The sequence below is a fragment of the Acipenser ruthenus genome, chromosome 7, assembly GCF_902713425.1.
Source record: "Acipenser ruthenus chromosome 7, fAciRut3.2 maternal haplotype, whole genome shotgun sequence".
Classification (NCBI taxonomy): Eukaryota; Metazoa; Chordata; class Actinopteri; order Acipenseriformes; family Acipenseridae; genus Acipenser; species Acipenser ruthenus.
Window position 1 is genome coordinate 51,178,474 of NC_081195.1, and position 24,665 is coordinate 51,203,138.

General features: G+C 36.0%; 2 protein-coding genes across 2 annotated transcripts in view; both read left to right on the plus strand.

Moving 5' to 3' along the window:
• Positions 1 to 6,391, plus strand: part of pot1 (protection of telomeres 1 homolog) — an 82,482-nt gene extending 76,091 nt beyond the window's left edge. Inside the window, exons 14-19 of the mRNA XM_034024761.3 lie at positions 641 to 840; positions 1,012 to 1,147; positions 1,678 to 1,766; positions 2,303 to 2,397; positions 2,891 to 2,996; positions 6,178 to 6,391. Coding sequence (XP_033880652.3) covers positions 641 to 840; positions 1,012 to 1,147; positions 1,678 to 1,766; positions 2,303 to 2,397; positions 2,891 to 2,996; positions 6,178 to 6,293 — 742 coding nt within the window. The 3' untranslated portion in view covers positions 6,294 to 6,391. The remainder of the gene's footprint in view (positions 1 to 640; positions 841 to 1,011; positions 1,148 to 1,677; positions 1,767 to 2,302; positions 2,398 to 2,890; positions 2,997 to 6,177) is intronic.
• Positions 6,392 to 15,938: 9,547 nt separating this feature from the next.
• On the plus strand, positions 15,939 to 24,138 carry gpr37a (G protein-coupled receptor 37a). The gene is made up of 2 exons (XM_034027242.3): positions 15,939 to 17,546; positions 20,849 to 24,138. Exons 1-2 carry the CDS (start codon positions 16,455 to 16,457, stop codon positions 21,707 to 21,709), a joined length of 1,953 nt encoding a protein of 650 aa, XP_033883133.2. The 5' UTR covers positions 15,939 to 16,454; the 3' UTR covers positions 21,710 to 24,138.
• The last annotated feature ends 527 nt before the right edge of the window (positions 24,139 to 24,665 follow it).

The following is a 24,665-nucleotide window of genomic DNA, read 5'->3' on the forward strand; positions in this document are numbered from 1 at the left end:
GGTTTCGATTGTGTTTATATAACATTGCTAACACATTTGAACCCAAACCATTTTTTTGGCAGATTACACCATTTAAATGTTCATTACTTATTCATTTAAAGCACCTAAGAACCACAGAAAATGATGTATGAAATGCGATCGGCCGTCCACTTTAGAAAATAGGAGGATATTTTTTAATATGCCCTATGTACCTAAAATGTATTTTGGGGTGAGTAAAATGCAACATTACGTTGAAGTCAATAAATACTGTACATTAATTTAATGCTAACTTATATGGTATGCATTAAATACAGCTTTACATTTTAACTGTAATGTTACTTTGAACTACTGTACAAAATCTTGGTGGGTAAAACACCTGGTATACAGCTTATCTGGAGCACTGTGTGTTGGGTTATATTGGTTTTATACTGATTTAACAGGAAATCTGGTTTGTATTTGTTATACCTCCTTTGTCCTATGAATCTGATCCTCACACCACAGTGGTAATCATGAACATCATCATCAATGAGGATAACTGCCCTTCTTTCATGATTCTAAAACTATACCAATCTCAAGGTTACATTTAGATCCCAATTCATGTTTTTGGTTATGATTGACAGCTAAGGTTAACCAAGCTCTTTACTGCTTAAAATGATTTCAGGCAGGAAATCCCAGATGATGAGAGCCTTGCACATCTGTTTCAAGATGCCTCAACCAGACCTCTCAATCTAAACCTGCACAATGATTTCTGGTACAAGACTGCTGTTGGGTGTACAAAGAACAAACAACAGATTGCTTTCCACTTTCTTGTGGAGGATGATTGGGAAAAAGATGCAGAAAAAACATCGGTTATGGTAGAGAGTAAGTGTGTGTGTGTGTGTATGTATGTATGTATATATATATATATATATATATATATATATATATATATATATATATATATATATATATATTGGAGATCTTTCAGATTAAAATAAACACATTACTCTATGGCATTTGTTAACACATGCATCTCTTCTATGGATCTGTCAGAAGCCTCGCTGAATGAAATCTTTCAGCTTTCAAGAAGATTTGGAAACATCATTCCAGTTACATCGTCTGAAGAACAGCTGACTTTATTAGATCTTTCAGCTCCTTTTCTCATCCAAGGAAAGACGTGCTATTACGGGTATGGAATTCATCATGAATTATTCTCTTAGGATGTTATCATAGTGCAAGTTCAGTCAGTTCTGCATTATTTATAATTGCTCACAAATTAAAATGTCTCAAACTACTAATTGCCTTTGTGTAGTGGTTTTATCTTGCCCTCAGTGTATATTTTATACTATTAATTTTCTTTAGAGATTTCTTTGCTGTTAATTGCTTTAGTTTAAATGTTAGTGGTTAATGTCAATTCCACAATGACATTTAAATTATTTAGCAATTGTTTAGGTTTTGCAAAACTGTTCAGAACTTCTTATGTAGGTTCATTATTCAGATGTACAGTTTGCAAGCTTCAGGTAAGATTAGGAAGTTCTGCATGCTTTAGGTTTATAAACTGCCCTGTAGATCATTTCTCCATCCTGCCATATTTCTGATATTAAAGCTTTCCTAACACAGACACTTTTCAGTGACCGTGCGTGTGTATGTACTTATGGACAAAAGTTTTTTTTTTTTTGTTTTTTTTTTAATTATTATTTTTTAATGTTATTCCCTTAGGTGCAAAAACTGTTCTAATGTTACAGGTGTTGGACCTCTTCGTCAGTTTATTCAGCAAGAGTCATGGGAGGCTGCAACCATAGCACAAAGTAAGCCATGTCACCTTTTAATGAGTCCTAAAGTGGAATAAAGAATAATAATCAGCAAATTGATAGAAAATGGAATCGCTATGTTAGCGCTCATACTGACATCAGTTAACAGCATTTACTTTCAAAGGCAGGGTTCAGCAGAGATGCAATTTGGACAAAGGTTAATTTGTGAGCACACTTACATAGAACAGCTAGATTAAAGAAAGCAGGCTGTATTCAGAACCCTGTTCTTAAAGCATAAGTGCATGCATTGGAAACCTGGTCAGTGATTGGGGAGCTGTGCTGTCCAGTGACAGGAATGTTGATTAACAGTCAGCTTTTGAAGCTCTTTTTTTTTTTTTTTTTTTTATTAAATAGCCATAGTATTTCTGTGATGTTATATAGTTTCAGAAGTGAGAAGCTTTGTCAATTAAAAAATAAATTTCTGCTGCTAATACTGGTCACAGGTTAATGGTTTATGAAAGAATGTGATGTATTTCTGTACAAGTTTAAAAGCTGATACACTGGAACAAATATTATTGTCTTTAATGAACTAGGTTTAGGTATCCAGTTACTTCAGCATGTTTTCTTAGTGAAGTTGGAGTTGGATGATGGAACCGCTTCTTTGGATGCAATACTGTGGCAAGACGCTGTAAGTACAATTGCTGTTTCTTTCCCTGTTATGCACCAGAAATTTATATAAATAAGATTACGTAAGCTCCTCTGGTAAATTAGTATTATTTATTAGTACTGTAATTTAGAAGAATACATACATTAATTTAACCTAACAACTTAGTTGTAATGTCACTTATATTACTTTGGTTGACTTGTTTGGAGTCACACTTTTGAACAGTACTATATATATGCAGAGTGGCTATAAAATAACTCTGATGACAAAACAGCCATGCTAGAGAAAAGGTATTAGTCACAGAGCACTGCAATTGCATAGGTAGAGTTGTGACAGGATGTGCCTCTGCTTTTTATTCATCATTTATGTAAATTAGATCACAGTGAAGATTAACACCTTTAACCTCACAATATTATCACCAGCTCTTTTCCTCACCATCTGCTTATGGAGTGACAATATGTTGACAACAAGGTTCAAAATATATTTTTTTAATTAACAACTCTCTGATTTACTGTAGGAGAAGTTCTTCAGGAGTCTTGCTTCGGAAGCTGAAGTAAATGTGGCCCTCCAAGAAGAGCTAGAGCGGACAATGAAAACACTCTGCCCACCCGGAAAAGGCTTTGGTAAATAGTGTTTCATACACAGTCGGCACCGCTTAGAACGGGCGCGTTTGTGTTAACGTGATTCACCCACAGTAAGCGATGGACAGTATAAACTCCCACACAATAACCTGACATTCAAAATGTCCCCCAATCACCAGTACAGTAATCAAAACAAACAAGCGTGTATGTGGTTAAATCTTTATTAAGACACTCATTACACTCATAAGAGATGTGTTAAAACCTATGAATGGATTTCCTGCTAAGTACAGTAATCCGTCGCATATCCGACTGTGGTGGGACCAGAGTAAGGGCGTAAAAAGGCGGATAAATGATTCCTGTTTTAAATACCATTATACACAGCTGTAACAATTACTGTACTGTATTTATTATTGTTTTGAGATTCAGCTTTTATTAGGGAGCTCCCCTAAATGACTAGTTTAGAAAGATACTGGGTTTTAATGCTTGTGACAGAGTAGCCGTGTGGATGTGTGCATTTGCTGCTGAGTGACAGGCAGGAGATCGAGACGGAGGTTGAAGTTGATACCCCCTGCAGGCGAACAGGATTTATTTACATATTGTAGCGCTGAGCTGCAGGGTTTCCAGGATATAATGAGACAGACAACAGTTGCGGTTCAAAGCAGTAGGAAACCACTGTATTTATTATTTTTTTAGCTTTTAGTGAACAGTGGCTCTCATTCCTCTCCTCTCACTCGCAAACTCAACCTCTCTTAACTCTCTCAGTTCTCCCTTCACCAGGTCCCGCTTCTCTCTTTCAAACTGTCATCTCCACACATGCACACACACACACACACACACACACACACCCAAGTCCCTCCCCCTTCCTCACTCATTGGTCCAACACTCCCTACCTCTGACTGGTCATATCAGACCTGCTCCCACCCCCCTCAGTGCTGCACTCATACACAGGCAGTCTTTCAGCTCTAAGTCACATATGCACCAAAACACACAGAGAACACTAACAGATCTGAACAAGAATAGCAAAGTTTACAAACACATGTTGGACACAGAGTACTCCCATCCCCTTCCCCAGTCCATAATCGGGTCCATTCCCACATTGTCCCCAGCTTTTTGACGCAATGTTGTATTGTTTGCTGACTGACAGAGTTCCAAGCATGCTTTAGCAAGCGCAGACCATCTAACAGAGACATTTTATTTACACTGAAGTTTCGTGCTGATGCACATCGCTTTTCTATTTCCAGCCATGTAAGCCTTTTGTATTGCAATATATGTGAATGGCAAGGTAACAAGGTGAAAACAGCTAGGGTATGCATTAACTACAGCCTTACATTTTAACTGTAATTTTACTTTGAACTACAGTACAAAAACTTGTTACTACAATATAAACAAAACAACAATTATTCTTATTTGCAAACAATATATATGGCTGTGAAGTAAATAAACACAGAAACAACTTTTTTTTTTTAGACCAACGCTGCAGATGGAATATACTTAACAAAAGGCCAGCATGCACATCCTATATGTTTATAAATAAATTATAATATTGTATTCCTTGCTATAGCAATATAAAGCATCCAGACTCTCCAATCTCAGAATATTGTATTTATTATATAGATTTGCCTTCCAAAAATTCAGTTGAAATTGGTAGAATAGGCACCAACCCAGAATCCAACATCAAGAATCCAGTCGCTTATTAACCAGTCACAAATGCATATTGCGAGTGGATTCAACTGTAATTTATCTATCTATCTGTTTATTTATTTATTTATTTGTTTATTTGTTTATTTATTTGTTTATTTTTATTGGTAAACTGGTCACGTGTTTCTGGCAATTCCCAGGCAGGCTACAATTAGCTGTCTAGGCATTCTGTAGCTACCGCATGCAGTATATTCACAATTGACCATTGAGACACTAGAAATCAATGAGGTACAAGAAGCTTGATAACATGCAAACGCAAACTTGTGCAGCAAAAGTGCTATGCGTATTCGTTATGCATTAAATTGAAATATCATCCGTAATTCATTTTTTCAATGCGTAAGAAACACTACGCAGCTTATCTAGAGCGCTGGCTATTAGTGTAGAAAATTGCTTGCTCATTCCTTGCAAATTCAGAGGTTGTTGCATGACAGTTGCAGTTGGCATAGAATAAACAAAGACAGACATTGCTTCGACTGAAACACAGATTAAAGATGTTGAACTCGGAGTACAGTAATCATAAATCCAAATCAGTCTACCGTAGGTTTAAACCAAGTTTTTTGGTAAACGTAGAATTGCTACAGTTTACAATTGTAATCATTCTCGTACCCATGTGGCACTTATGTTGTGTGGTTTCCAATTAATTCATGCTTCTGTTTCTCACATTCTTGAAGCTTTATGTTTTATGTTTTGGTTTTCCAAGATTCATAGCCACATGACACACTTTTTAATACCAATACAATATGTCTATCCAAGGACTTGGACTGAGGCACTTTGCTTAGACAATGAAATGTGTCTCACCGTCATCACATGTGTGGGCATTGCTATGTGCTATTTGAGTTCATTGTTGCTGTTAACAAGATACATTAGTCTCCTCCCTCTGTGTGCAAGTGTTTCTGCCAGGTGTACCCACATTCACTAACAAAAGTGTTTAAAGATTTGAACCAACTCCAGGAATTGTGACACAGATAATCAAAATCATAACCATTCAGGAAAAGGACCTCAGATCAATTTTGATACAATAGAACAATGTCCTATTGAATATGAAGATGTAGCAGTAACATGTAAATCAATTGGCCCCCCTCAGCTATTTAAAACTCTTAACAATAACAAAGATTTGCAGCAAAACCAAAAAGGGCTTATGTCAGGAGCTGAAAAGACTACATGATAATCATCCTGGATTTTTCTTTTTGTTTTGGAAGCACAGCATTCAATTATTATTGAATTAAGCACAAATGGATCTAGCAAACCAGAATTAAAGGCAGTATTGAGGACTATGACAATGACATCTTCTGCTGCAAATATAACTACAGTATGGTGCATCTGCCAAAACCAATATACATCCATCAGATAGATGCCAATCTGCAATCATTTCATCATGCAGTTACATTGTAACATTGCACTGCTGACTACACTTCCATAAATGAAAGTCCAAAACATTTTCTAGGTCCTGATTTTAAAAAGCTTGGTTAAAAAAGATCCATTAATTAAATCTGTGTTCAACCTAAATTATTGCCCTCTGTTTTAGATGAACTTCCCTGGCTTGACTGTTGCATCATGACTTACTCCACTGAAGATGGTGTTTTCAATCAAATATTTGACACTGTGGTTGCAGAAGAAACAGACATTTTATTTAACTGTTGAATAAAACTGTTATAAAGAATAACTGAACATAATTTATTTTTGTATTGTATTTCCCTTTGTATTTTGTGCAGTGGTTGTCAATAAATAAATAAATAACAGGGTGGCTGATTTAATTTAATCATATAATAAACACAAACATTTGATATGTATTAAACGACAGTACACCCTCGCTATAACGAACCTGTTGGGGTCCAAGCCTTTTGTTTGTTATATCGAGGGGTTTATTATAGCGAAAGGACAATCAAAATGACTAAGTTAATGAGATGAGATTGTGAATTAAAGTAGAATTACATGTACCGGTTTGTCTCATGTATGCAGTATTCTGCCTGTATCCTATTTGTTAAAGAATTAAAACACAGTACAAAAATCCTGAATTGAAGCAAAACTTTTATTCAAAATCAATCTGACAAAATCAATCGTTTCAAAGTGCACCAAATCTTAATCCAACATGCAAGAATCCCAAACTGATATTTTATTCCAAATCAACCCGACATGAAAAGTTCATCAGATCCTCAAATTGTATTTTTTTTTTTGTTGCTGAACAAGCTAAAAAAACAACGTATAGCCCTTATACAATATGTATTTTTACATAAATAACATCCTTATTTACTCAATTACACACACTAACTAAAATAAAAAATAAAGTATAAAGGATTTTCTGTGCAGGCTGATCAAGCACACATGATCTACAGAAGAAACAAGTTTACAGGGTGATTTCTACAGTTTCATTTCTACACAGACATCTTCAAAGCAGAAAATATGCATACCACCTCGGCCCTTGGAAATGATTACCTGTGTCCAACTGTTACTAGAGTACTATGGATGTCATTCTTTACTGAATTGAACAGCTTTTTTGCACCAAACTGTTAAGTATCAGCCTGGTTTGAAAAACAAAAAAGCATAGCTGGTTTTTCAATTTGGTGTTTTTCAAAAGGGAGACGCAGCTACATCATTGATATTGAATTTAATAAATAATATTGACACACTTGTTCCCTTTGGTAGGGTTTTAAATTATCACTAATGATCTTAAATTTTAAAGTATTACTGCTACTGTACATCTCAAAGGGATATCAATATTGTCTAATAAAACTGAAGTATACTTCGTATAAAAATGAATACCTGTACTTCTAATTAAGGCCAGAAATTGAGCATTATTTTGCCAACAGTATTTGTACAGAGAGAGAGAGAGAGAGAGAGAGAGAGAGAGAGAGAGAGAGAGAGAGAGAGAGAGAGAGAGAGAGAGAGAGAGAGAGAGAGAGAGAGAGAGAGAGATAAGTAATGGATATAAAAAACAAAGGACAGTGTAAAAGTAGCATCTAACACCTACAGTAGATATAGTATTGTAGGCAATTGGGAGTAGCTGTTACTGTTTATAAAAAAGAAACATGAGCAACGGGTCAATTGCCAAGTTATGTTGTCTTACTTGAGCGAGTATGACGTGCTACAGATTACAACATTTTTGGTAGACATACAATGAGTGGCATAATACATGCAGTAACTTATTCATTTTTATTGGCCTTAAGTTTCTTTTTTTAATAATCCATTTTCAAACTGCAATTTCCTGTAAATGGTGAATAAAGTGTTTCTTGATCCAGGAGCAATCAATCACCAGTGTTGCCTTGTCATTCAAGATGACAGGTTCACAGCTCTGCCCACAATCTAGCACCTCCGTGGTATACTTTTTTAGGCAACTGGTAGCTTATGATTGATAAATGTGGCTGCAGGAGATTTATTATTATTCAGCTACTCAGTCACTTTGATCATAAAACATTCTGTGTTTAATGGTTTTACTGTCATCTGATGTTGCCTGTGCCACAGCTGAAGGCTTTGTATATTTATGTCTCTCTTTCCTTCAGTATACTTGGAGCTTTAACATGCAATACAAAGGAGATTATATATATATATATATATATATATATATATATATATATATATACACACACACACTGTATATATATATATATATATATATATATATATATATATATAGTAATAATGTACCTTTAAATTATTGTTCAAGTGAGATTTGAGCCCATTATCTTAGTTTAAACAAAGGCAATCTGATTTTAGTTTGCATATACAAACAGCGAAGTGAACAAGTTTATCATAAACACCCACCACCTACAATTTTCAGAACATTTATGAACATTCTGAAAAAACAAACTACATGAACTGTAAATTCTGGTCATTTTGGATACACTGAAGTTCTTTATTTCTATTCTGCTTGTATTTACCAGAGGGCGCTCAAGAGCTGCTGTAGATACATTTACTGAGTTCCCTGGTGTTACATTATTTCAAACAAATACTTATTTCAGTTAATTTTCCATGATTTCCACAAATTACAGGTGCTAACATTTAATGCATTTATTTAAGAGAGCCAAAGTAGTTTACAGCATTCTGTTAATTAAAATCAGTCCCATTGGAAGGCTGACTGAAACGATTTCCATCTAACTTACCGTATTTCCACCTTAAAGCTTAGGTCCCCCACGGCTTGTTCTGTCACTGTCACTATTATACAGTTCCTGCTCTTTTAATTTGTTAGCCAAAATGCAACCATATGTCAGTGCTTTAATGTGTACAATCATTTACTTAAACTAGTCATTTCCTCAGAACGAGATGGGAACTCTCTCTTTAGTACAACACTGCATAAAGGTTAGTGAAGAATCCTGGATGCGTGACTGAAACTTAATGAAAAAAAGATGATGCCACAAGCCAAGCAAATCTACTCCCTCTGGGCAACATACCTTTTGCATTAACAGGATAAAAATATAAAATATTTAGCTGTGTATTTTCATCTTGGCTCTTGACAAATATATAAGTGAATTGAATTGTATTGCCAAATGGGACCTGTCGTGTGAATCTGTTTAAGCCTCTCCATAAACCTTTCTTAATGTAATCGACTTCAAAGTACAGTGCCAAACACCATCCCTTTCTCTCTGTTCATTTACCCTTTGATTCAGACACATTCCTTATCCTTTCCTCTGTAAATTCATTTTCAACAGTCACATTATTACTGCAGTGAATCCCCACTGCAATTTTTTTTAACTCATATTAAGTGATGCTCAGAACAACCTACTTGAAATCCAATACAAACAGTTATTTATATGACTGGTCTTGCTTTTAGGAGGCATTATCTTCCCCCTTGCACGACACTTCCCTATACTATATATATATATATATATATATATATATATATATATATACAGTACTGTGCAAAAGTTTTAGGCAGGTGTGAAAAAATGCTGTAAAGTAAGAATGCTTTAAAAAATAGACATGTTAATAGATTATATTTATCAATTAACTAAATGCAAAGTGAGTGAACAGAAGAAAAATCTAAATCAAATCCATATTTGGTGTGACCACCCTTTGCCTTCAAAGCAGCATCAATTCTTCCAGGTACACTTGCACAAAGTCAGGGATTTTGTAGGCATATAGTCAGGTGTATGATTAAACAATTATACCAAACAGGTGCTAATGATCATCAATTCAATATGTAGGTTGAAACACAATCATTAACTGAAACAGAAACAGCTGTGTAGGAGGAATAAAACTGGGTGAGGAACAGCCAAACTCAGCTAACAAGGTGAGGTTGCTGAAGACAGTTTACTGTCAAAAGTTATACACCATGGCAAGACTGAGCACAGCAACAAGACACAAGGTAGTTATACTGCATCAGCAAGGTCTCTCCCAGGCAGAAATGTCAAGGCAGACAGGGGTTTCCAGATGTGCTGTCCAAGCTCTTTTGAAGAAGCACAAAGAAACGGGCAACGTTGAGGACCGTAGACGCAGTGGTCGGCCAAGGAAACTTACTGCAGCAGATGAAAGACACATCCTGCTTACTTCCCTTCGCAATCGGAAGATGTCCAGCAGTGCCATCAGCTCAGAATTGGCAGAAAACAGTGGGACCCTGGTACACCCATCTACTGTCCGGAGAAGTCTGGTGAGAAGTGGCCTTCATGGAAGACTTGCAGCCAAAAAGCCATACCTCCGACGTGGAAACAAGGCCAAGCGACTCAACTATGCACGAAAACACAGGAACTGGGGTGCAGAAAAATGGCAGCAGGTGTTCTGGACTGATGAGTCAAAATTTGAAATATTTGGCTGTAGCAGAAGGCAGTTTGTTCGCCGAAGGGCTGGAAAGCGGTACACGAATGAGTGTCTGCAGGCAACAGTGAAGCATGGTGGAGGTTCCTTGCAAGTTTGGGGCTGCATTTCTGCAAATGGAGTTGGGGATTTGGTCAAAATTAATGGTCTCAATGCTGAGAAGTACAGGCAGATTCTTACCCATCATGCAGTACCATCAGGGAGGCATCTGATTGGCCCCGAATTTATTCTGCAGCATGACAACAACCCCAAACATACAGCGAAAGTCATTAAGAACTATCTTCAGCGTAAAGAAGAACAAGGAGTCCTGGAAGTGATGGTATGGCCCCCACAGAGCCCTGATCTCAACATCATCGAGTCTGTCTGGGATTACATGAAGAGAGAGAAGCAACTGAGGCTGCCTAAATCCACAGAAGAACTGTGGTTAGTTCTCCAAGATGTTTGGGCCAACCTACCTGCCGAGTTCCTTCAAAAACTGTGTGCAAGTGTACCTAGAAGAATTGATGCTGTTTTGAAGGCAAAGGGTGGTCACACCAAATATTGATTTGATGTAGATTTTTCCTCTGTTCACTCACTTTACATTTTGTTAATTGATAAATATAAACTATTAACATGTCTATTTTTGAAAGCATTCTTACTTTACAGCATTTTTTCACACCTGCCTAAAACTTTTGCACAGTACTGTATATATATATATATATATATATATATATATATATATATATATGTATATATATAAAATCGTCCTCGTAAGCCTTTTTCAGTCCACTGCTGGATGAAGGCCTCCCCAAGATTCTTCCAAGTGTCACCTTCTTGGTCGCTTGGTTCAGTGGTGGTCTGTTCTTGCTACATGTCCGGCCCATTGCCATTTCAGTTTTTTCGCTCTTCTAATAACATTGCATACTTTTGTTTGCGCTCTTATCCATTCCTTCCTTTTCCTGTCTCTTGTTATTCCCAGCATGCATCTTTCCATACTCCATTGAGTCGTTTGTAATTTTTGAGTCATTTTTGCATTGAGGGTCCAGGTTTTGCATCTGTATGCTAGCACTGGCAGTATGCATTGGTCCAAAACTTTCCTCATATATATATATATATATATATATATATATAGTTTTAGCTCAAAGAGCCAACTTCCCAACGTTTCGGTATGTTTAACACACCTTTGTCAAGGGAAAAACAAACATTGGAGGTATTTATAGGCTTTTTGGCCATGGTAACCACACATTTATTTGTGTGTATATATATATATTGTAATAGAATTGCCACTCACACGGTTCGTTGCCCCTTTAAAAATAGACCCAACACACTGGAATGGATTTTTTAAGCGCTGGTGCGCTATTTTTAATACACCAAAACAAAATACAAACACAAAATAAACACCTAGCTCTTTACGAGCACTAACTAAACAAACAGGTACACCCTGACTACCACGGGACAGCTAAGCTGTTTCCCCGTCCTTACACCAAAACACCGGTTAAATACCACACTTACTTTTTATTTACTTTGGCTACTCTGAGACAGAGCACCTCTTCTGTCTCCTTCTCCTTAGCAGCCATGAGCAGACTAGCTGCCTCTCTTAAATACCCTGCACCTGGTTTTAATTTAACAATAGCTACCAGGTGCAGGGAATAATTAATACTAAAACAATTAACAAATTCAATTAAACAATAAAGCAACACAATTAAATTACACAAATGTGCATTCCGCACATGTTTTTTCTTCAGGGAGGCTTTAACCCCCTCCCTGCTGTCTTACAATATATATATATATATATATATTACATGTTTAAAAATGCCACTGCTACTCTGCTTTGTCACTGCAAATGCCAAAATGTCTATTTCCCTTCCATCACTTTTCTGCATTGTTAAGCTCTGGACTTAATGATGACAGTCCATTATTAATGCAGTCCTCAGAATAGATCATTTGATTTGTATACAAGTAATTGCTATAATCTGAACCCCAGAATTCTTGTTTGCAGCTCTGGAGGAATTGCAAATATTCCTGGAGTGGAAGTGATGCTTCATTTGTATGTTCAGTTTGAGAATGTATTTGCAAATCATTAAGATATCTACTGCAGTAACTCCCTGCACTAACCCAGTCTGAAAGCAGATCATAATTAGGTTTCCAGAGTGAACAATTTCATCAAGGGCAGATAAAACATGCAGGAAAATAAGCTGATCCCTCGAGCCAGCATTACACTTCAGCCATTAACACCAGACAGAAGGATATCTACATCATCATATGGAAGGAAACGTAAATGGATGGAGACACATATGGATCACATTAGTTTACTGTAAAGCTACGTCTTAGTTGGTGCTTATCTTGGCGAGAGCCGAGTTCAAATCAGCATGAAGTTTTAACATCTACTCTCGTGTAATGGAAATCATTTTTAGCCTCTTTAAACTAATCTGTGGTCTGGCCACTTCATGCTGTTAAAAACAGAGTTCAGAAGGGTTTGAATCCTGCCTCTACTTACAGATTCAAATGATTTCCATATGTAGTCATGACTCCATATTTCTACATTAAAGCTTGGGTCCCCCACTGCTTGTTTTTTTACTGTCACTATTATACAGTTCCTGTTCTTTGTTAGCCAACATGCAACCATATGTCAGTTCTTTACAATGTATAATCATTTATTTAGTCATTTACTCAAAACGAGATGTTCTTAATACACTTACGATAATGCTGTAGTGTATACTGTACATTAGACTGTATGTTTAACAAAAAGTATCCATGTTTTTTCACTTGTGTGCACAGGTTATAAAAAAAACCTCAGTAATGCTACTCTTTTATGAAAATGTGTCATTTGCCACTTTGTTTATTGTGAAAAAACTGCAATGGCAGGGATAACAAAAAATAAAAAAGCAATGTCTACTTTTGTACTGCTTCTGCCTGAAATAGACACATGAAACAGTGTACAATTAAGTTTTGACATCCTCTGCTTTTATAGTTAATTCAGTGGAGCAAAATAAAGCCTTCACAACCTATTCTGGAATATTACACGTTTACATATAGTTTTAGGATAAATAGTATTGGAAATCATTTTAATTTCTCTAGATTTAGCTGGGAATTGTGCAGCATGTGATTGGAACATGAACGTGAAAGTAATTTTTGTAGTCATTTAATTTAAATATGTTAGAAATGTACTTTAGCTTAGGTATTGTATTAAGTTATATGATTGATTAACCTATTACGTTTGACCTGGTGTCAGAGCATTTTTTTTGAAGCTTGCAAAACACCAGATTTTTATAGAAAGGCTTGGGAAGTTGAGAGGGGTTGCTGTATGTTTGGCTTTATTATAGAAATACATGAAAAACTTAAGTGCATATTTCTATATTTTCTTTACTTTTCATGGTAAACTAAGTATTTTTAGGAAAAAATAGCAATGCGGCCACCAGTAAGGGTTCAGGCACAGGAAATTAGCAGAAGTCAAGCCTGTCAAAGGTCTTGTATTTGGCTTAAAAAAACCTGTTTGGCAACAGTAAGAAATGCACCTGCAGCACGCCTCTCAAAGACGGCACAGTGGATATGCACTCAAGTTTATTTTCCCCTCTGTTTACTGTCATGCCATGTATTTAAATTAGAAACTTTTCATTTACTTTTAAACACATTGGAGCTAGAACATGCATATTTAGACACTGTGCTACACTTTTAATCAGGCGCTTAGTAAGATGCTTATACAGCATAACTACAGCGATCACTAATTGACGTGATTTCATTAGTTAACTTGAATGCTTGCTGCAGCAGTCATTTTCAGAACATTTTCTAGTTTTAATAAAATTAAAATGAATAACATGCTGTTTTAATAGCATTACAGTGGGATTTGTATAATTATTTGTTTGCAAGATTTTGTTTGAATATTGTCAGAAAAATATCAGGAAAAAAATATATTTGCTTTCTGTTTTTATTATTAAATGCGATCAGACATTGTATCATTGTAAGTAGTTATTTCTGACATGTATTAGTTGATTGGTGCAAGTGTAGTTTTGCAAAGTTCTGTTACTGTAAAGTATGATTTGATAGTAGATTTTCATGACCATTTAAAAAGCCCCCCACCAGTACTTACATCTTGAGCGCCCTGTGGCCCCCAAAGGTTTGGACATTGCCTTATATGGCCCGCCAGAGAATGTAATTGAATACCCCTGGTGTATTGCAATGAAATACAAGTCATTAACATTAGTAATAACTGTGAACTGTTATGCAGAAGGCAAAGTGATTGAATTGCTCTAGATGTCTAAGTTACTTCCACTTTTACCACATACAGTACAAGTATGAGAAGGTATTAACAGTGTTTATGCATGTTTGCATTATACCCCTGTAGAAGTCATTCCTGTAGGATTGACACATCCATTCAGCCAACTCTTGTATCTTTGGAATATATGTTCAAAAGTGAAACGGCCTCTGTGCTCTCGGCTTATCCCTTGATGTGCTGCTATCCCTTTTACAAGTACACTGCACAGTCTGTCACAGGTATGTATCACTGATTCTCTTTTTCTTATTGTAAATGGTGTTCTGTTTATAAAATAAGTCACTAAGTTGTTTCAATACAATCTGGAAACCCTGTTTTTATACATTTATTTATTTAATCCCATGATAGGTGCTGGTTTAACAACACTGGAGATTGGTGTCCCATTTATAATTCAGAACTGAAATAGCTCAAGCTTTGGTATTTGTCTCAAGTCTGCCCTTGTGTACAACACCTCTTAAGTGGTGAGAGAGCATTTTCAATCCCATCCATGCTTACCCAATCTGTGGCCTCTTTTTTAAGGCTATAGCTGCCTCTACCAAGGGTGTCAAAATGTGTATGGTGGTTTAGTAAGTGTAGATAAATCCACTGAGGGAGAGGTTGAGACCACAGAACCGATTTACCTGCAATCGGACCCTGGTGAAAGGGCAACGCATTCAAAGGGAGACTGTCATATCTGTTATGTTATTTATGTTATTTTTTTTTTTTAACATAATAGTTTGTTAGTATCTTTCCAATTGTATATGTTGGTATTAATAATACTTATTGTATTTGGTACTAACATTTCATTATTAATATTAATTTCATTGATAATTACAATGTGGCATGTCAATGGAAATTGAATGTCCTATTTGTGAATTCATGAAAGAATGGTTCTAGTAAAACAGTCATTGGCATATATATATATATATATATATATATATATATATATATATATATATATATATATATATATATATATATATATAATTAGTTTTTGAGTTATTAAAATTTATCTGACTCGAAGTTTTCTCCGTTCTACAAGAACAAAACAACATGCTGCTGAACACATCCTTGGTGGCCGCAGTTAAGACCATTTTATATTGAAAACTACAGTATGATGCCCAAGTTTATAGCGTAATTACTAAATTTAACGTGAACATTTCTAAAAATGTATTTACTGTGGGTTAGGGGTGTAAAAAAAACAAAAAAAAAAACAAGCCAACTGTTTAGACTGAAGGGCTGATCCTGACCGATTTGCTGTGACAGATCCGGGTTAGCCGCCAGGGGAACCCATTTCTTAACAACATCTCATCGAGATACACACAGATCGCAGCCGCAGAGGGAGCAGGAAGCATCTTTGAGCACGTCCCCGTTTAATAAATATATATTCTGTCTCTGTTCTTTCACAACCGGTCTGTAGCCACAAACTCTCATCGCCGCACGTTCTGTGTAATCCAAGCGAGTTCAAAATGCGATTATCTAATTACTGGACAAACTGTTTAATCTAACAAAAAGGAACTTCACAAGGTAAAGAAACAAGATGTTTTATTTATTTATTTTTTCCTAGGAACTTCTGGAAATGACAACTACGATTTAATTACAGAGTTCAGGAAATGTGCGCGTTAGGGACAGTTGTATTTTGTTTATGAATGTTACAGTACAGTAGGCTACACATCTGCACAACATTCTGTTTGCTAATGGTCAAGATTAGAAACTGCAGTAATGCACCTATAGGCTTCTCTAAAGCGTGCCTTTAATGGGAGGGCGGTCTTGGATTACTATTTGTACAAACCTTCAACTTCAGACACATCTCAAACGCAGCTGTAATCATGCAGTCACTACTGTTAAGCCGTCTTCTTTTTCTAGTGTGGAGTCTTGATGCTTTAACATATCGACATGATGAGAAATTAAGAACGATCAATAGGGGCAATGGTCAGACTCACCTTTCTGCAAGGGATGTTGTAAATTGTTCTAATTCAGAATTGCATAGGAAATGGCTGATAATATATGGGAAAATAGCGAAGGACAGGTGCCATTTCAAAAGGCATTCTACAGGTGGTTCTTTAGAGGTAATAAAAAAATGGTTGAGAATAAATAATGCCTCATCGTTTGAAAGGGCTTTGCAAATCAAATCCAAAGGTTTGACGAACAGCCGAGGAAATGTACATTATGACTCCGCAGCGAACATCATCAGAACCTTCCCGGATCAATCGCCTGCAAAACTCCACAGGGGACTTAAGTACCATCGCAACGGCAAGTTAAATTCCAACCTGGCTGCCATGGAAACACAAAGGGGATACAATTACTCGGAGCTTCAATTTGATTCAAAGGGGCGTGAATTAGTTTCGCAAGCAGCGAGGAATCAAAGACGAAAAAGGGGTGCCGCCAACACAGAAAATAACAAGAAAAAAGGAAAAGGCAGAAACAAAAAGCCAACGAATAATGGCCACGCATCTACTCATTTAAATGGTTCTACTGAGGTAACCCCTACATGGGAAAATCCCAAACCCCTACCACTTAACGACTCCTCCGATTATTCAAATGACTATACCAGAAATGATGGACTCTACACACTACCAGAGGACCTGTCTGTAACCCCTACAATGCCTTTTAATACACGGGGAAGAAAAAATGAGCTGAAAAACCCGTTTTACCCCTTAACAGACGTAACTTATGGAGCATATGCAATCATGTGTTTGTCTGTGATTATATTTATTGTTGGTATAATGGGGAACATTGCAGTTATGTGCATAGTTTGTCACAACTACTACATGAGGAGTATTTCTAATTCGCTTTTAGCCAACCTGGCGTTTTGGGATTTTTTGAACATCTTTTTTTGCTTGCCCCTTGTGATATTCCATGAACTTACAAAAAAGTGGCTATTGGGAGAGTTCTCATGCAGAATCATACCATACATTGAGGTAATATTTCAACTATACATTTTTAATTGTTTTAATTTGTTATCTATAGTTTTATTAAAGTCAGAAAACATATCCACCTGTCTCACATTCTGTGAGGAAGATGATGTGATCATGGAAATTAAAAAAAGCAGAATTAAGTCAGAGAGGGATGATGATTCACACACAACAGAAGATCTATTAAACCAAAGAAAACATGATAAACACTTATCAGTGTTTATTTTCTATTGTAAAGTGATTTAAAATGTAGAGTACATTTGTTTTGCTATTCCGTTAGCTAAGCTTATATTACACTAAAGTAACACGTACCCATACCTAGTACATACCAAACGGTAATACGTTTGGACATCTTTTGCAGCGCTTCCAGATGTTGAAAGTTGTGTTACTTGTGCCAGGAAACATTCGTGTTCTAAAGCCTTCATCTACATAATAACTACGTGTACAATAACGTTCCTGTGTGGATTGAGTAGCCTCGCTACTGCCAGGATCTATTACATCAGTAGGCCTTCATACCAGGAGATGGATGTAATACCTCAGTGCATAGCAGTCTATAAAATCCATTCCAGGTTTTACTGTGCAAGGCTTACACTGTTATAAAATCCATTCCAGGTTTTACTGTGCAAGGCTTACACTGTTATAAAATCCATTCCAGGTTTTACTGTGCAAGGCTTACACTGTTATAAAACCGGGATTGCTTTCCATCCCTTTACAACCACATCCTTTGCTTTGTTGCCAGATCCAGGTCTGGATTAAAAGATATGAAGGACTAAATCACGTATATTTACATTTATACTAAGAAGTAAATATTAAAGGCACATATCAGACTATTATTATTATATATTTCAAAGCACACAAATAAAGACAGATCTCGTTTATTAAAATGAAGTACTCTAGTATTAAAACAAGAATAAAATGACTTCTAAACACATCAAATTGTAATCTCTATTAACATTCCAGTCATGTCAATATGTTCTTGAATACTTTTGCACAGTTTACATTATTAACAAAGTAAATATTTTCTTTATGACAAACTATTAAAATCATATAATAAATATGCAGCCTTAGTAGATTTTAAATATTGTACACAATGCTCATGTTTCAGTAAAAATGTATGTTTACACAATTATGATTATTTTAAAAAATAAGCGAGAACCTGGTTTATATATTCCTGCACATGTATATCAGCATACTGTAGTTCATTAATGTTTTTTTTAAAGATGTTTAGACAGTTATTTTAAAATAGTGATTGTTTCAAAGTATTTAGTTACAGACAACAACGTTCACAAAAAATACATTAGTGAATAACGATTACAGAAGGGTGTGTAGATTACCCCGTTATAAGTTTTAATAGCTTGAGCAGATAGAGTAAAGTAAAGTAGTACAAATCTAAACTAAAATCAGGTGCCAAAGCAAATCACTAAGTTTGTGTTGTAATGCACACACCTGCTAATGAACAAGTCAATAAATAAATTAAGATACAATGCATTTTCTGTGCTGATTACCACCTAATTGGTACCATATTTGTAAGTGCATTATTGTCACTCACAAAATGTTTTTATTATTATTATTATTATTATTATTATTATTATTATTATTATTATTATTATTATTGGCACAGGTGAGCTGTTCGTTATCTGTAGGTGTGTTACACTTGAACTGAATCCACAAGATAGTACATGTTCACATTCCAGTAAAATCACTAGGAAATTGTCCCTGGGGCTTTATTTATTTACCAGTAGTGTGCGTTTTAAAAGTAAAATTAATTATTGAGAATATAGTAAGATCCTAGTGAAAAACGATTGCTACATTCAGCTTCAATACAAAGACCCAGCCCATCCCACTGCTGTCTGTTCGTCTGAAAAAATATGCAGTTTGTCCAATGCTGCTCCGCAAGGTTTTTAATTTTTCACCCGCTGGTGCCGCCCACGATCTTTCACTTTGATTTTGCAATTGTGAATCTCAGTGAGACTGGATAAACTTCCATCTGACAGTCTGGGTTGAGGTCTAGTTCTCCACTATAATTGGCTTTTTCCAAATGTTGAAATGACATATTATTAGAAGCTGGAGAAAGCACAGTGCCTCAATAATAGTGAAGAAACACAAAACACAAGAAACATGCGGTCATTAAATATAATATATCGGAATAGTTCAATTCTGACAGTGTATTGTAGCCTGCGTATAAAACAATAATTCATTCAGAGGCAGAAAAACTTCAAATTAATTAAAAACTGCTGTAATAGATTGTAGTTGTTGGTAAGCACATTGATGAATGTAACTTGGCACTTACAAGGGAAAGCACAATTGATAAAAAAAAAAAAAAATGATAAAGAATGTCACATAAAGTTATATGGGTTGGGTAACAGCCAAAAAGGCAAACCATGTGCTATGATTTAAAGTGAGTTAATTATTTTGCTGCATTTCAACTTTTTGTGTACTTATACTTTGTATTTTTTTTTTAGCCTTCGGAGCAGAGTATACTGTTTACTACCACTTTCTGTGATTTTTTTCTTTTCCATCTAGTCAAAAGATATTTATGCATAACTACCAGGGTACTTAACTTTGTTGTATAATGTATTAGGTGTAATGGTGAACACTAGTCTAGTGGCAGATGCCGTTTAGTCATTTTGTCTGTTGACTCTTTTCCATGCTCATCTCGTTCTTCACCATCAGTTAGTACCAGTAATATTCTGAGACTTTTCCTCATTCCTTAAAGGAGCATGACCCTGAGGTTCATGATTGTATAGTTGCAGTTGTGGCTGGCATACTAAACCATGGTACTGTAGGTCTGTCCAGCCTCTCAAGAAAACATTAACAGCAAGTTACCTGGTGTGTAGCAATACTTTATGGGCCATTCAAGGCATTACACTTGCAGTAGTGAACTATAAATGCTGCTCTGTTGCTAATTTGAAACATCTGTGGCCTGTAGTACAAGACTGAACTAGTAAATTCAAGTGCAGCAATGTGTAATTTGTGCAACAGCTAAAGATGGTCTGCAGTCAGACATATATTTTCTATTACAATGTTTTTACACTGTGTTCACTAATGCAATTCATTCATTGGAGTTTAGCTGCTCAGGTTGGAAATCAGATGAGCTAGCGATTGATAAGTGTAAATGACAAAGCTCCGAAGTTGTAATGGATAATGTATCCTATTAAAACTTAATGAAACAGTTGTGATTTGTAGGAAAGAGTACTGTAAATTAGAACCACTGTGAAGCAGAGATCTTGGTTAAGCTTATTTATTAATATATGTATAGATTTGTCTGTGTAAGAAACTGTATTTACTGTTTTCTTGTTTTTTTACAGGTGGCCTCGCTTGGAGTTACTACTTTCACATTGTGTGCTCTCTGCATTGACCGATTCCGTGCTGCAGCAAACGTGCAGATGTACTACGAGATGATTGAGAACTGCACTTCCACCACAGCCAAGCTAGCTGTTATCTGGATTGGGGCACTGCTGCTGGCCCTTCCTGAGGTGCTTCTTCGTCAGCTCGTCACAGAAGATCCTGTAGCCACCGGTACTGCAGCCTCCGGCTCTGCGGTGACTAGTTTCTCTGCCGCTGGGTCTGCCGCAGAGCGGTGTGTGGTTAAAATCTCCCCAGAGCTTCCTGACACAATTTATGTTCTTGCGCTGACGTATGACGGTGCCAGGCTGTGGTGGTACTTTGGGTGCTATTTTTGTTTACCAACGCTCTTCACTATTGGCAGCTCTCTTATAACAGCAAGCAAAATCCGAAAAGCAGAGAAAGCCTGTGTTAGAGGAAACAAGAAACAAATTCAGCTGGAAAGTCAGATGAACTGCACAGTGGTGGCCTTAACCATCTTGTATGGCTTTTGTATCATTCCTGAAAATATATGCAACATTGTCACGGTCTACATGTCCACAGGGGTCCCTAAGCAGACTACAGACCTTCTTCAACTCATTAGCCAGTTTCTTTTGTTCTTCAAGTCAGGCGTGACCCCAGTACTTCTCTTCTGCCTTTGCAAGCCTTTCAGCAGGGCTTTTGTGGACTGTTGCTGCTGCTGTTGTGAAGAATGTGTCCAAAAGTCTTCAACTGTGACGAGTGATGACAATGACAATGAATACACTACAGAACTTGAACTGTCTCCTTTCAGCACAATACGGCGCGAGACGTCTGTTTACACCCCTGTCGGTACTCATTGCTGAACTGCACACGCAGTTCCTTTACTGAAACACTGAAACAATAACACCTACCTGTATACACTGGGAAATGCATAGAATTCATAAACAATCTTTTTAATACAACAGTTTACTAATGATTTGTTTTTATAATAACCTTCTTTAAGTTATGTTTCAAGTGGAAACAAAACACGTTTTTAGAAATGTAATAATCTTGAAACATTAGTGCTTTGAAAATATTTCTACGTTTGTATAGTACAATACTGTACATGATCATTTACCAACAATTTTCTTTTGTTACTTTTTTTATTTGTTGCATGTGCAAACAAAGTTTGCTCTGTATATTTAAAACATTGTGTTGAAAGTAATATCGAAAATGGCTGGTCGTAATGTAACTGATATGTTTTTCGATAATGGCGATTATTGTGAATCAGTGATGAAGTATTTGTAGATGCCCTGATATGTGAGTTTTTATCAGTCACTTTGAACCAGTGAATTTAATCCACTATTTTAGCAGTTAAATTGTAAAATTATGCTTAAATATCACAACTGAGTCAATACAATAAGTGTTTGCTTGCTAAAATGTGTTTTCTGGAGAACAAAAATAAGGAAAGTTTAATCTGCTGGGTCAATTTTTTATTTAATTTTGTTCGGAGTAAATAAGTAAGTATGTAGGTAGTAAGCAGTAATGACAGCCTGGGATCGATAAATCAGTTTTTAGTGTGGAAAACCAATGTAATTTTTGGTATTACTGTATTTATAACATTAATAAATTAAAATCTAGAACACAAAAAATAATAAAATCCTTAGGCTTCAACCTACTGTATTTTACTGTGTCAATAACTTTAGCCTCTCACCTATTCAAACTGATGGAAGATATACAGTATTCAATTTGTTAAAATGTCTGGAAACATAAAATGCAGAGGGCTAGATTTACTAATATTTTTATTCTGAAAGATTAAAAAAAAAACAAAAAAAACTAATTAAAATGTACTTTAGAAGCCCCTAGATTAAATATTTGAGCTGTTTATTTTGGGTAACTTTATTGGGTGTGCTGTTCGGTTTTGAAAAAAAACATGCTAATTATTAGGCCTATGTGCAGTAAAAAGGTTTGAGAATGTAGCCCAGCATTTGCACTTTCCAGAGGTGAATTTAACGGTTCTCAGAGAAATATAGATGCAGACAGAAAAAATATATATTAACTGGGAACCAGAGTTGAAACATATGATTAGGTTTTACTGCAAAGCTAGCTTGTTGAAAAGAAAATAACCAAACCAGGAAAGAAAGGGCACTAAACAAGTATGGCTGCCGACTGCCAATAGTCATTAACATTTAATAGGCCTGACCTTTGAAACTCCTTTCCTTATGCCTCAAAACGTAACCAGTGTCGGGGGTAGAATAACTGATGTAGCCTGGAACACATTAATGTTATGATTCTGCCATAACATTGTAGGATAAAATGACTTAATCTAATTTACACAAAGTGGGAAATTATTATGAACTGTCTCCATAATTATTCGTGTAACAAATTTTGTGACAAAACATGTTTAACAGCACAAAAACTACTGACTGTTTAGAGAACATTATAGCAGTCGTGGAGAGGATGCATCTGACTGTTTCAGGTTACTAAGCAACCAGACATCAATTTCCCTTCCTAATCAGGAGATCAACTGCAGACAAATGTCTGGAACAAATATAATAAAGACGAGGAGGTAAATACTAGTACATTGACTTTGACAGCATAACAATAACTACCAGTACTTCTGCGTATGTGAGAGTTACTTTACGTTTGCTATTGTAGCATATATCATTGACCAAGTATTTGTGCAACCTGGACCCTAGTGAATATGTATTAACTAGCTAAATTACACTGCCAGCTTTATTATCCCCTGGGGATTCAATTCCTGCTGACAGGGATGTAGTGGAGGCGATCGTTCATATACGTACGTGTGTCACACTATGTTTTACCATATATCTGGAAAACTGCATACCCAATTGTCATGACACTTGTTATTAACGCTATTTAGCCGGGGGTGTCTGTGGAGGGTGATGTATGTTACTGACATACTTGTTTTAAATGTAATTAGCTCCTTTTTTTAACCCAGCATGATCATTTAGAAATGTGCTTAATTAATAAACCTACTGTATATGGATTGCTTTTCATAGATTCAATTCAAGATATTCTGTATGATCAATAATGAAAAAGTCTTGTTTGGTTGTCCTTGGAAACACTGTAATCAGCCTTGCTCCCTCCCTCTAGTAACACTGACCAACCTTATTAGATATCACACAGCCTATATTTTTTGTAGTCCACTGTAAACCAACCCACCTCCACATTTTTCAATAGATCTTCCCCTTCTCTTCAGTATTGTCTGTAATGGAGCACAGGATTTTTATGGTAGAAACATTTCCTGTGATGGAATACATAGAGACATCATTAAAGAACCAACAACCTGCCTCAAAAGTCACTGTCATTTTTGCATACACCATTCTGCTACAGTATAACACACATATTATTATTATTATTATTTATTTCTTAGCAGATGCCCTTATCCAGGGCGACTTACAATTTTTACAAGATATCACATTATTTTACATACAATTACATTATTTTTTACACATTATTTTTACATACAATTCCCCATTTATACAGTTGGGTTTTTACTGGAGCAATCTAGGTAAATTACCTTGCTCAAGGGTACAGCAGCAGTGTCCCCCATCTGGGATTGAACACACAACCCTCCGGTCAAGAGTCCAATCTGTTTATCAAACACTGTATCCTCCTACATACAGTTACAGCTGTTCTTTTACTTACAGAACTGTTGTTTTTATGTGAGGTGGTGATTAGTTATTTGGTATATGCACAGGGGAGAGGACTTAACATAAACCAGCCTACTTGTGATCGATCCTCTTTATGCACCTTTCTGATAATCTTGAACATGTTGCCAAACAACAACAAACCTCATTTATCAGTAGCCTGATA

Coding starts and splice junctions, on each gene's coding strand:
- gpr37a (XM_034027242.3), top strand. CDS start 16,455: ATGCAGTCACTACTGTTAAGCCGTCTTCTTTTTCTAGTGTGGAGTCTT. Junction 17,547..20,848: donor GAATCATACCATACATTGAG/GTAATATTTCAA, acceptor GTTTTTTTACAG/GTGGCCTCGCTTGGAGTTAC.